This window comes from Lichenostomus cassidix, chromosome 1Ab, assembly GCF_008360975.1.
Source record: "Lichenostomus cassidix isolate B80296 chromosome 1Ab, HeHo_3.0, whole genome shotgun sequence".
NCBI lineage: Eukaryota > Metazoa > Chordata > Aves > Passeriformes > Meliphagidae > Lichenostomus > Lichenostomus cassidix.
The window spans coordinates 10,675,028-10,691,810 of NC_139481.1; the positions used below are offsets into that span (position 1 = coordinate 10,675,028).

The 16,783-nt window shown below is 42.2% G+C and overlaps 1 protein-coding gene and 1 long non-coding RNA gene across 4 annotated transcripts in view; both read right to left on the reverse strand.

Moving 5' to 3' along the window:
* Positions 1 to 16,783, reverse strand: part of LOC146442924 (uncharacterized) — a 300,193-nt gene that overhangs the window by 165,352 nt on the left and 118,058 nt on the right. The gene's annotated exons all lie outside the window — the stretch shown is intronic.
* On the reverse strand, positions 250 to 16,533 carry NUP50 (nucleoporin 50). 3 transcript variants are annotated; one of them, XM_085049747.1, is made up of 9 exons: positions 16,274 to 16,533; positions 14,300 to 14,439; positions 13,011 to 13,089; positions 12,667 to 12,750; positions 9,377 to 9,569; positions 7,265 to 7,924; positions 5,968 to 6,046; positions 4,856 to 4,974; positions 250 to 4,180 (listed from the first exon to the last, which is right to left on the reverse strand). In XM_085049747.1, the coding sequence occupies exons 3-9, from the start codon at positions 13,077 to 13,079 to the stop codon at positions 3,978 to 3,980; spliced, it is 1,407 nt and encodes a 468-aa protein (XP_084905873.1). In that variant the 5' UTR covers positions 13,080 to 13,089; positions 14,300 to 14,439; positions 16,274 to 16,533; the 3' UTR covers positions 250 to 3,977. The 3 variants fall into 3 exon arrangements, with proteins under 3 accessions (XP_084905873.1, XP_084905872.1, XP_084905874.1); XM_085049746.1 differs by lacking the exon at positions 14,300 to 14,439; XM_085049748.1 differs by lacking the exons at positions 14,300 to 14,439; positions 16,274 to 16,533 and adding an exon at positions 15,796 to 15,954.

Consider the following 16,783-nt stretch of genomic DNA (forward strand, 5'->3'; position numbering starts at 1 on the left):
CCTCTGTCCCCCAAGGCAGCCCCCAGCTCCTTGCTCCGAGCTGGCACAGCTCACTGACTTTGCAAGGATTTCAGCATTTTGCTGAACTGGCTCCAGGTTTCCTAGTCAGGAGTGGGCAGGGCAGGACATTCATTCTTTTAGTAGCAAGATTTTCCAGGGACGAGTTCACTAGAAAGTAACTGGTTGTACAATTCATTTTATTAACATGACGTTATACACTCAAAATGAAACTGGTCCACACAAGACAAATTAATCTCCCATTCATTTATTCACATTTTCCATGGATTTCTGTACACATCCTCAGTGTATCAGAACTAATGAAATCATTAACATACATGTTATGTAAAACTTAAATATCCACTGAAAAATTCAGAGCATTTTGAAATCTAACTAATAAATCATCACATTCAGCATTTTCATTTGATTTAGACTAGCTCATGCCACTTTAAATTGTTTAATATCAGTTAATTTCTGCACACAGGCACCAGCTACAAAATTTTATCAAATGCAAATAAGTTAAGGCATCGGAAAGAAAGTCTTTAACGACATGTTAAATTTTACAGTGCTGCAAAGGGAGCTGAACTTAGTTTTAATAGCAAAGCAAACCTCATGATTGGTTTATATTCTACAGTATGTTCAGTTGAACTGTAAATTTAATTTAAACTTTCACATCCATCAACCAAAACAGATTAAAGGAACACACTGTTGTGCTCCCAAATAGATAATTTTGAGTACATTACAAGAAAAAAACAAATCAAAAATAACCAAATCCAAAACCCCCAAAAGACTAAACCTTGCATATTGCAATTTAGTATTTTAACATAAAATTCAAACCAACTGTAATAATTTCCCTTGGAAATGATTCTGAGAATTAAAAGCAGCAGAGATGTTGATTTTCTGTTTTGGGGACGCAGGAGGTGAAAGGGAAATGAAAGATTTCTAAGCAGCTGAAATTTCAAAATTGGAGAGGAGAAGGAATGGATAACACACTCCAACATCTACATACAGCTGGAGCAGCAAAGGCATTAATACAAATTGGGGCAGAAACTTGCATGTTTAGTATCAGATATCCAGCTGTTGAATACATTATCTACCAAGACACAGAAATGCCTCGAGCTGGAATTCTGATCAAAATTCCTTCCTTGGATAGCATGTGCCAGTTTGTTATGAAGGCAGCAGTACACTGATGTCTGTGCTCTCCATGAATTTTGCTTATTCACGTAAGGCCTTTATTTCTATGTAACAATATTTCTATGTAACAATCTCTGGCCTTTTACAGCATTTGTGTATTTTAATATTTCTTAAACAGAAACTGAAGCATCATCAAAAGTTTCTAACAGTGCTGGAGAAGGGCTGTGCTTTATACCTGAGCACCAAGTGTCTCCGTGTGAGACTGACTTTTCCTGCTTCATAATCCACATAAATGGCAGGGTCACCATTAATTGATGTTGATTAAAATCTGATTTGCAGGGAAATTCTTCCCTGTTCTTTTAGATGCAATTTTCCCCAATGTAAAATGTTCAAAATTGTATGTTTATGCATATTTTTGACATTCCAATGAAGGTGACATCCCAATTATTTACCTTCCCCTGGGGCTTTAGTGATTTAATAAATGCACTAAAGAATTCAGGTGTTACTTGCTACCATGCTATGGTAAGGTTTAATTCTTTCCAACATAATTTATTATTCTTTTGCTTACTTTTCCTTTCACTCTGTGCTCTCCCCTTGGAAACAGGCCACAGTACTGTCAGAATTGGGCCACATTCATGTGTGCAAAACCCCACGAGTGCCCCTCTTCAGAGGCAAAGCAAAAGGAAAGAAGTGTTAAGTTCAGTTCGCTGGTCCAGATTTCTATGGATGAAGGAATAGTTCCAAATCCATGAGCTTTTGGAAGTAAGCAAAGACAAGGCCAAGCTTTTATAAACAGAGCTGCTCTTTATGGGATGCACAACCAGAGCTCTGTCTATAAACCTTTTTGCACTGAGACAGGGTTAAGACACTGCAGTCAAAAGACAAATGCAAAATTAACTGAGCCCTTGGACCAGAGCCTGGACTAAACTGTTAGGCAGCATCCTGCTTTTCATTCATACACATTTAGATACACCCTGTCAGCTTTGGGCCTCCAATTTAGGTAGCAAGACCTTTTTTTCAAAAAAGCATCTTATTTTGAGGAAAGCAACATCACTGACTTTTAACGCTTTAAGTACTTAGCCAGATGCAAAAGGAAACCCCAAAAGGCACCAGTTTATTTTTCAAATATCTCAAATGGCATCTCAGCTCCCTTCACAGTCATATTAAAAATGCAATTCCTGTACACTAAGTGGCTGAAATGTCAGTAAAGGCCTTCATTTTGGAACTTTGGTCAACAGGGCTATAGATAAAATCAAGATTTTCCTCCTTTTAATGAAGAGGGAAAGAAAAGGCCATAACCTGAACTGTGCAGTGAATTAGACCTAGATGCAGCCATTTGTTCGCCCCAGAGTAGGGGAGCAGGTGCTCCACCTCATCAAACGGTGGTATTCCTTGTTCCCTGCCCACAGGATGCCACTGGTCTGGATTTCCGGGTCCCCTGTATGAATTGTATCACAGTGCCTTTTTCTAAGGAAATGGGTTTTTCCTGTGTCACGTTAGCCAGAGCAAAGCGGCATGTTTGTTCCATCCTGCCAGAGCTGGTCAGCGCGACACATCTGAGAGCAGTTCAAGTTTCATATTAACATCAAGCTCTTGGAGAGGTCCCAGAGTTGGAAGCAAAGTAGAAAAAGTTACTAGGGAGGAAGTTTCCAGCAAACAACATTTGAAAAAAAGAAAAGGATTAAACTACCAAACAGTCTGACAATGTTGAGATGGAAACGAAGACCAGAATGAATGTTCTGATCCACAAATTATTGCCACCTGGTTAATTTTAACACAGCTGAAAACTATGTTTACAGATTATCCCGTGCTCCCTACATGCGACAGAAAGCTTGTGCCAAAGCTGCACTCTGCTGCTTTACTTAATGCAGTGCAGCACAGCACTGGAGCTTTACCACATGGAAAAATACATACTGACTTGGGTGTGTGACTCCTCGCAAGGGCCACAGGCAACAGAAAGGTCTACAGAAGTCCAGATGATTGTTGGTGGGAAGAGCTCTCTTCAGCAAAGCAGCAGCAGCAGGACCAATGCAGCACGTCCAGCTCTGCCTCAGCCAGGTTTCGGGACTAGGGACAAACACCTTGGAAGGACCACGCGGAGTGCAACCCTGTGCCTCTGATCTGTCAGAAGCCAGGGGATGCCAGTGTGCCCAAGACAAAACTGTCTTCCAGTTGTCTGCTTGTACTATATTGCACATCATTCGCTTGTTGCTACAGTAAGAACAGAACTGACAGTTCTCTTCTAGGAACTACTACTGTCAACAAGACTACACAAGCAAATACTCTTTTAAATATCTGCAGTCTCTGAGTCCTGAAAGCACGTGGTCTGCAAGGGTTCAGACACAGCACAATATAGATCACTGGTGGGGTGCAGTAATGTCACCAAGTCTGAAAATCAGTCCCAGCAGAATACAACAGACCAATCTAAAATCTGCAGTCTAGAAACAGTTTCAACAGGTAAACTTGAACATCCTCCCTTCTCAAAACAGGAGGTGGTTGCATTGTATCACAGTCTGTGAGGAAGCTCTGGTACCATGTTTTTGTACTCAAGATTTCTGTCCATTTGGTCAAATGGTGCTAAAAACATGCTTGGATTTACATCCATGTGCTTTATCCAGAAGCGGTCCTGCATTTAGATACTGAAAATGAGGGAGCACAGTCCAACACTTGTGTTCTATTAAAGCTTTTATTAGCTAGTTTAGCTTTTCCTCACATCATTTTTCCAGAATTCCTATAACAGTTCTTAATATCAGAGTAAAGAATTAAATGTTGAAGTGAAGTTAGGGAAGAAAAAAAGAGCAGCAGCAGTTTGGCAATAATTCCTCAAATTACGGACTGCAACTTATTTAAGCCTCCTTTTTCTCCAGTAAGATTTTGTGCAACTCATCTGCATCCTCACTTGTTTTCACTCTTATTAGCATAGTGACAGGAACAGCAGGATTCTTCTCATCGATTGGTGGATTAGGAACACAAACTATAAGAACATTGTTTTTTCCGGTTCTTGTACATGGCATCTTAGGTGGAATTAGAACATTCAACAGTATATTTCCTGCACATGAGGAGGGGAAAATATTACAATTAGCCATTTTCTAGCTTTTATTGCAATACAGTATTAGTATAGATATTAACTAGAGATTTAAGGTGATGTTTAGAATGAAGGCAATTCACACACATCATTGTATGTTTGTCTTCTTCCCTAAGCATCTGTTCATGGCCACTGTTCTCAGATTTCTTTCCTTACTAAAAACGAGAAAATCTCTGCAAATACTGCATCCTCTTTTTTTAAATGGAGGAGCCTGAATATCAAATGATAGTAGGGACACACAGGATAAAGGGAAGGGGACAAGGGAGAAGCAGCAAATGAGGAATCCAGTCACAGTGCTTAGTTTATGCCAAATTACTCATTCTGACCACCAGATGCAGTTCATATGTTCTGATACAGACAGACGTTAATCTGGACAAACCAGAGTAAAGCAAGAACTTTGTACCCCCAAACAAACACCACAACCTTTTACTTCTTGTACTGGTTCATGTGCTCTCTTTTGTAATGCTCACTAGAGGCATCCAAGTGTTTGTCAGAATTTTAAATTATTTAGGAGAAAAGTAGAAAGGTTTTCAGTATTTGAGTCTGTTCTGCTGTGTAAAAAAAAGACAAAAAAACCCCTAATGCTTAGCATCAGGGAATTTAGACATGAAGACTTGTTACTGGAAGAAATTTACTTACCTAAATTAGTATCTGCTCGTACTAAGAGCTGAGTTTTTTCATTTCCTGCTGGTTTTAAGTGTAATGTTCCTACACCTTTTTCTTTAAATTCATTATCCTTTTTGTAGAACAATTTGCACCTGTGGAGAAAAAATAAATCCCAAATCCTTGTTTGTGAAACCATGTTGAGATAAAATACAAAGATATCTCCCAAATACAGGTATCCATCTGAATCACAGTAACAATAATCAGGAGTTAACATGCTGTGAGTAACATAAAGATTTATTCTTGTTGTTGTTTCATGTGCAGCATGGGCAGTACTTGCAGTTCAAAGAGAGTGAATTATTTCTTTCAGTATTGAAGTGATAAATGAATTACTTTCAAGGAAAAGTCAAAGGCACAGCAACCTGTACTCAGGGTCTGTGAGGAGCAATAAATATAGGCTACTTTTAAAAATCACTAATTAGAAAGCCATAAGAACTTGCTGTATCATTCTGAAGTTATAATAGGACTTAACGTACAATTTATAAACATTTTTAAGTGAAGCTCGAATAAACCGAATGCCTTTTTAATAAATTAGCACATTCCTTCTTTCAGATAAAGCGAATGGCTTTTTGTAGCAGGACAAATTCTGTGCTGAGTGTCAAGCTGACATGCAATTACTTGGACTACTGAACACGCTTTGAAAAACTGCTTCTAGCAGAGCTAGTTTCACTTTGAGCTTAAAAGCACAAGTTCTTCACTCCTTCATACAACAATAATCAGCATTTTCCAACTGAAGAGTCTTATTTTAGGCTATGCAAATCCAACTGGTGGATTTTCCAGCAGTACAGTACATGGTCTCTGTGCTACAGGCCCTGCAATTTAAACTTATAAAACCTGATGAAGGCAGAAGCATCTTCACTTGTAAAAAAGCTGATCACAAGTACAACACAAGCTATTAGAGTTGTGAACAAGATACAGAAGAATTTTAGTAAAATCTTACACATTCCTGCCTGTAATTAAGTTCATACTCTATATGTACAAGCTTTATTAATTAGGAAGTCAGGGACATGTCATTAATTATGCACTGCAGGGATGAAGAACAGCAATATGCAGGTATTAATTTTATTTTCCAAGTTAAAGTCACTTACTTCTTTGAGTAGAAAGCATCATCTTCTTTTATTTCATTAACAATGACTTTTGGCGGCTCTTCTTCCTCCTCTTCTCCTCCTTTAAACAGAAAGTTTTAACATGTTAATGTTGTGAGCACAGATTTTGGCATTAGAACTCCCTTATGCCCACCACGGCTGACATGGACACATGTGCCCTGTCAGTGATAGCCAGAACACCTCTCAGTCCATGTGAACTCTGCAGCAGCTTCAGCTCCAGAAAAAAATTGTTACTTGCTTTTCCTTCAGCTTTTAAAGCAACTTCATCCTCACTTTCAGTTAAAGTGGGATGAAAATACCCAATCCACACCAAACAATCAAACCCCAAAAATATAAAGCTTAGTAAGTCAAAATCTTCTGTTTGAACAGAAAACAGTTGTCACATCTCTAAGAACGTGCTCCACAAATGGGTTCAAGTAAAGCACAATAAATACTTCCAAGAGCCAGGTTTAGTTTAGGGCATGGGAATTAGTTACAGGAATGACAAATAAGAGACAGTGGCAGATTATGCCTTTCCAGCCCCTCAGCAACTGGGATTTCCATCAGCCTACTGTACCCAACACAGGCAAAGAGCAGGGTAAAGCTGTCAGGTACTAGGTAACTTTGTTGGCCTTACAATCTATTAAGTAAAATGGACTAAATTGTTCTGTATCTCGTGATTTCTACCACAGGGATCTCTTGATAAACCTGCCAGGAAAAGCAATGGGATTGAGAAGTCCAGCAGGCTCAAAAGTGAACATACCAGCTGTTTTTAATTTCATCAATTCAAGTCCTGTCCTCAGATCAAGGATTATATTATATTACAGGAAGCATATATCTGACAGAAGTATGTAAGTCTTGGTAAGCACATACTTTTGATGTTGCTTATATAAGGCTGTGTTCTCCCATTTAGTGGAACAATTCTGCGCATCCAAATTTAAGAATAATGATGATCACAGAATACAGAATTTCCTGAGTTGGAAAGAACCCATCAGAATCATCCAGCCCAACCCCGGCCCTGCAGAGACACCCCAGCAATGCCACTCTGTGCATCCCTGACAGCATTGTCCAAACTCTCCTGGAGCTCTGGCAGCCTCAGGCTGTGCCCATTCCCTGGGGAGCCTGGGCAGTGCCTGACACCCTCTGGGGAAGAACTTTTCTGATATCCAGCCTGAGCCTCCCCTGACACTACATTAAGCCATGATCTTGTTCAACTTAGTATTGCATTTTTGTAGTATTCTTAAGTCACATACACTCACAGCTGACCATTACAATAATTATAGAAATAAACAGAATTTACCTTTGTCATCACTATTGCCACTGTCTGTCTGAGCTTCCAATAAACTGGTGGATGCTGCAGTGAGAGACTTAGCCTGGTTTGCATCTTTTCCAAACAAACCTGAATTCCCAGGAGAAAATGAGAAACTACTAAGTGTTCCTGAACCAAGGGAGCCCAAAACAGGACTGTCAACACTCTTGCCAAAATTAAATGAGACGGCTGATGTAGCTCCTAATGATGCGTCTCTTTTTTCTGATACAGCTTCAGGTTTTTTGTCCGAGGTATCCTCGGTTTTGTTGTTAAGCAAAAACGTGGATCCTTGCTGGAGCTTTGAAGTCCCAAACGCAGGAACAGCCCGGGAGCCAGGGGTCTTGCTGCCTTCGTTCTCGGAGCCACTGTCACTGCTCCCTCCATGCTGCTGCTCAATGGTGGCCAGATACTGCTCATAGTCCCTGAAGATGGGGGTCAGGTCACACAGGGGGTTGGCGTTCACGTGCTTCACTATCCAGTCGCGCACTGAGCAGTTGAGAGCAGCCAGCTGTTTGTGGTAGGCGCTGGAGCCATGTGCTGCACTCGAGGTGCCGCTGGATGAGCAGGGCTGGCTGCCACCGTTGGATCTCGGGCTCATGGCCTTCTTCTCAGCAAACACAGCAGCACTGGGACCGTTTGACATTGGGGATCCTGTTACAAGAGAAATCACAGACTTACAGAATATACTGAGCTGGAAGGGGCCCCCAAAGATCATCGAGCCCAACTCCTAGCCCTGCACACCCCAGCAATCCCACCCGGTACATGAGAGTGTTGTCAAAACACTCCTGGAGCTCTGGCAGCCTTGGGACTGTGCCCATTCTCTGAAGAGCTTGTTCAGAGCCCAAGCAGCCTCTGGGAGAAAAGTATTTTCCTGATATGCAACCTAACTCTTGTTTGGTTAATAAGCTCTCGTTTAAAAAATTAACAAAACAACACAGATGTTTTGCTGACCTACTGAGAAATGTGGCTTAGAACCTTCCTTTTTCCCCAGAAAACAAAGCTCTCTTAAAAGCCTAACATGCTCAATACTTAATCAAATCACTCATCCTCGCTCAGCTGTGATCCTTCTTTTGGGTCACCACATTGTGCCCCAGGTATTGCCATGACAGTGAGCAACCCAACTTTTAAGTTTAGAAGAGTAAGTTAGGGATAGACAAAGTAGATGAAGCCTACTGGTGTATAAAAAAAATTATCCAAACACATCTTGTACAGAACATTAAAAACAATGCATGTTTTACATATTGCCAAAACCTTCAAAATCTTACAATTTTAGCAAGCTGTAACACTTATTTACATCAAAATACTCATCTCTTGCCATTCGTACTTTAAAACACCCTGAGTGCACAGTGCACTAGCCCATGATTTTACATGCTTTTGAGCACTTCTGTATAAAAAACCCTAAGAAGGAAACTAGAAAAATTCTCATTGAATATTTCAGTTTCCCCTAATGTATTCAAGCTCACTGAAATCTAAGTTACTCTAAACTTCAAAGTCCACCATTTCTATTCTATGGCATAGGGACTCCAAAAAACTGTGGCAGGGTTAACATTTCTGCATCTCCAGCACCAAGGGACAGAACTTATATTCCTCAGGGAATTCCAAAGCATGAGAGCTCAACTTGCCAAAGTATTTCAGTATCTTAAAATGTAGGTATAACTGTAACAGATAAAATTCTAGTAAGACTGTCAGCAACATCAGATACACAGGGAAAAAAGATGGAAGACTTCAGTTATGCAGCATGTATTTTTTTTAACTAAATTCAAAGAACTGGGACAACTATTTATATGGAACATGTTACCAAATGCTTTATACCTTTTGCAGATTGCCTTATGCCAGTGTCTTTCGTTTCCATTTGACCTTACAAAACATTTACCTCCAATATTAGAAATATGAATTTAGCTGCCACCTCTTTAAACTGCATATATTTGAAAACTTGTCCCTCCAACACTCTAAAATCTTAAGAAATCTTACAGAGGAATAAAGTCTCAATGCCTTAAAACACAACTATAGGATGGTCTGAATTTGTTTTTTCACTATTAAAATAACCCTACAGATCTTATGACTGAAGGTGCTGACAAATACGTATGCTTATTTATAACTTACCAAATGCTGACTGTGTTTCGGAGGTGCTCTTCAAACTGCTGAAAGGAGTACTAGAGACACTACTGCTTCCATTAGACAGTCCTTCCAAAGGCTTTATTCCTGCACCATTCCCAAATCCACTGAAGCCTCCTCCTCCTTTTCCGGAAGGCAACATAAAGCCTTTAAACCCTTTAAAAGCTCCTCCACTTTCAGACTGGGGAGAGAAGAGAGACAACCAGTTACATACATCTTCTCCATACAACTCCTATCCCCACTTAATATTCCTGATAGCCTCAGTTTATTTTTCCCCAGCTCAGCATGTCATTCTGTTAGCGCAGAAACTCTTAATCACTGGATGATTACACACAGGTGCCTTTTATTTGAAGAGCTCTGGGAATCAGGGGTACAGACAAACCCAAATCTGACTCCAACGTGGATTCGAAGTGGACACATTTTATACCCTTTCTTTACATAACTGTTGTATAATCATACGTTAATCATTAACTTGATATTGTTCTATTGGGTGCATATTGTTTTCACCCAAGCATGACTTTAAGCCCCCTCTTCCCACAATGTTTCTGATCTACTATACAGGTAGGTACGCAGGTGTAGGTTCACATGATTTAGCAAAGACAATGCAGTAAAGACAATGCCTACTCCCGTTCCCAAGGCCTACTTTAGCTACCATGATTTTAGAAACATTTTAACCCTATGCTATCACTTCCATACATTACCAAGTCAGCTATGCAAACAAAATTAACAGCTTCCTTATGACACACACTGCTATGGTTTTTAAAAGACTCAGATGATTGGTATGAAAATAAACTGGGTCTAGGATGTGGATACACGGAAGTTGTTCAGAGCTGTGGGTATGTTTGACTAACTATTAGACATTCACAGCATCTTGTTTTCTTTAACTAATTACACATCTATATGTAATTTCAGGTTTATTTTCAACAACTTTTAGCATTTACAAAGGCAATCAAGAGCCCAATACTTCAATCCACTCATCACTCTGGAGTCACCTATGAAACCTCTGTGATTTACCCAAAATATTCCAATGTGACCAATGAAGAAGCAAAGACAGACTGTACTTGATCACAAAATATGTATCTCTGCGGCCTTTTCATTACCCAGTTCTAATCACTGTCTCTGCAACCATATTATTTTATGGTATAGTTTCTTATATGTTGCTAGAAGACCAAGTATGATTGACATGCAAATTAAGCACTGCCAGATTTAGGTCTTTTGAAGTAACAAACTCTTACTACTGGAAGGGAACTTTCAATGTCTGTGGAAAACCACCAGAGGAGAATTGCTGCTGAGTTTCATCTGCTTTTGCCGCTGAAGAAATGGCAAGGCTTGACAATTTTAGGCAATTTTCCATTATCTGACATTGTAGGTATGGGTCCTTTTGCTTCCTTTTGTGCTGTCTTTCCCAGTGCAGTCCTCTGCTTCTCATTCCTAGGGTTGCAACTTTTATTCTGTCTCTCTCTGATCCGTCCCACCTATCTCTCTGGACATTCCAGTTAAACTGCAGTCTTTTTCACTGCAGCATGCAGTTTGCTACATGCAGCAATGCCATTAAGTTTCAAGTTTACCTTTTTGTAAATATTTCACAGGTTGCTTATGCAACCCCAGCTGTCCTGTCATCTCTTCAGCTTTTTACACTTTGTCCAGCCTGTTGTCCTGGTTTTGGCTGGGATAGGGTAAATTTTCTCCCTAGTAGCTGGTACAGCGCTGTAGTTTGGATTCAGGGTGAGAAGAATGTTGATTGTTTTGGATGTTTTGGTTGGTGCTCAGCAATGCTCACTGCAATCAAGGACTTCTCAGTGCCTCATGCTCTGCCGGGGAGTAGGACACAAGGAGCTGAGAGGGAGCACAGCCAGGACAGTGACCTGAACTGACCAAAGGGATATCCCATAACACGGAATGTCACGGCCAGTATAGAAACTGGGGGCAGTTGGCCAGGAGCAGCCGATCGCTGCCTAGGGATGGGCTGAGGTCAGCGGGTAGTGAGCAAATGTCCTGTACTTCACTGCATTTCTTGGGGTTTATTTCTTTCTCTTTTTGTTGGTTCCCTTATCATCACCATCATTATATTTCAATCACTAAAATGTTCTTATCTCAACCCAGGGGTTTAGCCCTTTTTTCTGATTCTCCTGCTCATCCCACTAGGAGGAAGAGTGAGCGAGGGGCTGCATGGTCCTTAGCTGTCAGCTAGGGTTAAAGTACACCAGCCCTTCTACCAGCTCTAACAACCTGCTCCCAGTCTCCTGACTACTTCTACAACCCATCTGGTCCTCCTTCTCATTCTGTTCTGTTTTTCCTATTCCATTTGCCCATGAATGACTCCTGCTCAAGCTGTAGCTTATGTCTTGCATCACCTCTTTCCAGTACAATCCTTTATTTAACTGTATCCTCTACCACATTTGTGGCTGAAACTACTCAAAGTATTAGTGGGCTAAGACAGCTTACTCATTTACAGTGCTTGGACTGCAAAAGAAAAATCAAAAGCATAGGAAAAGACTGTCTTGCTCTTAACTGTGCCTAGTCTCATCCAATCCAAAAGCAATCTGTGTAACAGGTAAGGTTTCTCACCTATTTCTAACATGGTGCACGCTCTGTTCAAAAGATGTCTGGTAAAAATATATATACAACAAAGCATTTGTCCGGGATTTCTGAAAAGACAACAGTTTGGCTGGACTGGGTTAATGCTTTCATTGGGACTAAACCTGTAACAAAGGCCAACCTCCTTTCAATTTTCAATTTGTTACTGCAAAGAGTAGATGGCACTAAAGCTCTTGACAGGGAAGGAAAAAAAGGTAGCAGCATTCTTAACAAAATGCATGTTTTTCATTCTCAGAGCAGCTTAGTATTTGGGCATTTACTAATAGAGCTTCTAAGATATCCCCCAGCCTTCCGGATATGGATAACTAATGGATGTGAATATGGATAACTAACAACTTTCCATTTTCATGCTTCCATCTCTGCAAAAAATGGAAGTAAAGCAGTACAAATGCTGTTTTACTCATCTGTAAATGACATTGTGTCCAAAACACTTTTTTCTCACTTCAAAAATATGCAAGAACGCCCTCCTCACCCACTCAAACTATTACCCTTTTTTTTGCCTTAGCCTTATTCATGCCATGAAACAGTAAAACCAAAGTTCATGGCACATATGAGCTGATGAGCTGAAATGCTAACTTTATTCAGCATCACTACAAACCCAAAGAAATAAAAACCTGAGCATGATGTTGTATTCTGTAACTGTGTAAAACTCCAGCACTCACACTCAATGACTACATTACCTCTGATGCAACGTTTCGGCGCTTTGCTTTTTTAATAGCTCTGTTCTTTAGGACCTCTTCGCTTGCCACAGAGAATGTTCCCACCTGTAAGAAGTTATGGAATCATTAGAGGAATTCTCAAAATGCCCTTAAAAGCTGCTTGGCCATACGGTCTGTAATACTGGAAGCTTTATAAAAAAATAATTAAAAAAATTTTTTAAAAATCCACTTTTCTAAAATTATCTTTAATCACAACACTTTTAAACAGTTTTACTGTAGATTTTACGTACAAGATACACAGCACATGTGAACAGCTATCCTACAACCTGCAGGGGTGCATAGGGGGGAACTAATGCATATTTTACCTCTTCAGCTTCATCTTCCTGGTCCCAGTTTCGGTCAGTCAGTTCCTTCTCTGCAATTCTCTTTGCCATTTTCCTACACCTGTGTGGAAGAAAAAAAATCCTATACAGAATGGCACAAAAATTAAATTCTAAGCAGCAGCAATCTTCAGTTTGTATTCTTAGAACAAAAAGTGGGAATTGCAGTTCATGTAGAAGCAGGTCAAGATTGGAATGACAATCAAAAAACAAGTGTTGTTGCAAAAACTATCAGCAGCACCTGAGATTAAGTTGTGGTGATCAGCCATATTCAATTTTAAAGCAACAACAGAAACATGTGGTTGAGTTATGGGATAAGTTTTCTTTAGCAGCTGGAAAAATTTCTGTTAGGATCGTAACCCATATACTCTCACTCTGAGGGGCAACAAAAAACCCCAAAGCTGTGGTTAAAATGTTTCATATTCCACTCCGTGTTGCTGCCTCAGGATATCCATGTAAACTCCAAGAAAAAAGTAACTGGCTTTATAACATCTAAAATAAATACTGATGAGGACCTGTTGGGGAAGATGAAATAGGAAAGCCTTATAAATATGATTACCTAGCAAAAGATGCTAAGAATACGAAAACTATAAGCAAAATTGAAATGAAGCTTTGAGTTACTGAACAACTAGAAAACAATGGCACGGCCGACTAGAAGTAATCCCCCTCTTGATGAAACAATACCCTCTGCCTGCAGGCAGGTCCCAGGGTCAGAGCAGACCCTGCCTGCTTGGCAGAGGGTCCAAAAAGCAGTTTTTAGGGTTTAAAATATAACGCCGTATGGTAAAGCGATGATTCTTATAGGTTGTATGTAAATGTTGTAGGATTTGTAGCTTGTTCTAGATTGGTTAATGAAAATTAGAACATTCAACACAGAAGATGATTTACTGTATTGTGAACGGCAGCTCGTGCTCTTGGTATCGATAGCTCTCTCTCTCTCTTGCTTCTCTGACCTGCTTTAGGCTGCATCTTGCTGCATCTTGCAGCCCCTGGCAGCTCTCCTACACCCACGCCCTTTCACAATAAACCCCATGCTCTAAGATCTGACTTCAGAGATCTCTCGTCTCTGTCCCGACCGTCCGAAACCGACAAACAGACCTTCTAATCCTACAGGCTCAAATCCTACAGGACCCACTGAATCAGCTGGGCAGAGAGCTTGGTTAAGACGGAAGACAATGCCCTCCTTTAAGAAATGGGACTGGTAGGCCATTACTAATTTGAAAAGAAGTTACAAATAAATCAGATTGGTCCTACAAAGGACACATAAATCATACCATGGATTTGAGAGCAATTACTGTAAGCAGACAAGTCATCATTTTGCTGGTTATCTCTGCCATGTAAAGCAAAATCAGCTTTGCAGAAGGAATGTCTGTAACAGTTCTGAGTCCCGTTTTACTGAAGTACAACTTATCAGCTGTGTACAAAACCAAAGAAAGAAAACATGATAGCTGGATTCAATCTAAAAAACTTGGCAAGCAATCACACTACTGGAATTTTATGTGAAAAAAGAGTTTTTTTACTAACTATGGTTGTATCTTCTGATACTAAATATGAAAATGTTCCAAAGGAAATATGTCATTTTGTTGCAATTTAAATATCAAGCAAGCACAAAAATTAAAACTCTTCCCTTGGGTTTGCAATTATGACCTGCCCAGAAAAAAAAAAAATCCACAAATGGCTGAATTTCAGAGCCAGAAATAGTAACAATACATTGTTACAGAACATCTTGTTTAGATGTTGAAATGTTTTAGAACAGTAAATGAAGCAGCACTGCAGTCTTGGAGATCACACATCCAAGTCCTGAATTTTGATCTGACACACATCACAAATAAGGTCAAGTTACTAGAGCTTCTGGAAGTACAGGGAAAAAGACTGGCTTGTGTATACATATTTAAACACCCTAATCCACACTGTCCTGAAAGTATACGTCCTTGCTTGATCCCTGGGAGACTACTTCAATCTAACCCATTGAAAACGTAAAAAAGAATTTAAAGTCACATTTATTTAATTTACTGTTTCGTTAGTTTATTTTTATATATAATGTACTATAGTATGTAGTATATTTTAATTATAATTTTTAATTTAGAATGGAAATTATGTAATACACATATATTAAAAATATGTATATAATATAGTATTAGATTACTTATATTTATTAGCATGATTATTAAACTAAATATTTGAGTTATTTAAAGAGCACATTAACTACAAAGTCTGTACCCCACCAAGAGAAGAGGGAAAACCTTGTTTTCCTGGGCTCCAGGCTATCTGCACCTGCCTGTGTTTACACAGTTTCTCTACAAAACCACTGTAGCGGATCTAACATGCATTAATCTAACATGAATCTGACTAAGAACCTGACGTGTATTCTACCCCGTGAAACAAGAATCAACACAAACGCACATCTGGTTGGTGTTCACAATCTTCACGAAGTTATAGCAGCACGTGTTCTGAACAGGCCGAAATGGAAGTATTTTGAGAAACATATCAAAGAATCACGGACTATCCTGAGTTGGAAAGGACCCGCCAGGATCACCGAGTCCAGCTGCCAGCCCTGCACAGACACCCAGCAATCCCACCCTGTGCATCCCTGAGAGCTTTGTCCAAAGTCTCCTGTAGCTCTGGCAGCCTCAGGCTGTGCCCATTCCCTGGGCAGCCTGGGCAGTGCCTGACACCCTCTCGGGAAGAACCTTTCCTTGATCTCCAGCCTAGCTCTTGTTCGATTAACAAGCTCTTCTTGGTTAAAAAATAACAGCGATGCTTTGCAGACCTACAGAGATCCGCCCAGGAGCTCCACTGCCCTATTTAACGCGGCCGTTTGCGAGCGAGGCTCAGCGGGAGGTTTGCGTGGGGCAGCATGGCCTGCAGGCCGAGAGGCCGGAGCCCCGCGCTGAGGGGAGCGGAGCCGTGCCGGGCCCGGCCGTGTCGCTGCGGTGTCGCGGCGGGTCTCGGCGGGAGGAAGCGGAAGCCGGATGCCGCCGGGGCCACCCCGCGCTCCCGTGCCCGCGGAGCCGGCGTTCCGGTTGGCCTCCCGGCCCCGCTCGCTCCGTCCCGGGCACACCGCCTGTTCCCCGCACACCTCACAGAGCCCTCCGCGCGTCCCGAGCCCTACGAACCTGCCCCGCTGCGACCCTCCAAAGCCGCGCCGCCCCCGCTCACTCCATCCCCACCCCGCACCCCCGTGCGCGGGTCCCGCTCGTGCTCGGCCACCCCTCCCGCCTCCCGCGTGTGGGACCCGCGGGACTCACCCGCTCGGCCGGGCGGTTCTCTCCCGCCGCGCTGCGCTGCGCTGCGGGGCCGACGCTGCGGCGGGCGGGAAGCGGGGTCTCCTCACAGACTGCGTGGCCCCGGGGCGCGCTCAGCATCCCTCGCTGTGCCCCCACGGTCCCCGGTGCCGCCCGGGCCGGCCGCCCCCGCTGTGTCCGCCGGGGGACGGGGCTCGGTGGGGCTCAAACCGGGAGCGCCGCGTCCGCTGCCGCCGTTCCGCGCAGCCCGCACCGCGCGTGCGCGCGGCGGGCGCAGCGGGGCGGGGCGGGCCCGGGCGCTGCAGTACCGCCGGCAGCCGCGGGGGGCGCGCGCGGGGGCGCCGTAACGGCCGGCCAGAGGAAGGGGCGTGGCCGGGGCTCGGCTCACGTGACTTCCGGCGCGAGGCGCGCTCTGTCCGCGCTGCGGAGTGGTCGGGAGGAGTGCAGTGCTGGTGCTGGTTTACCGGCAGCGAGTCGCGCAGTGTTTGTCCTTGGCCAGCGACCGGGGGGGTG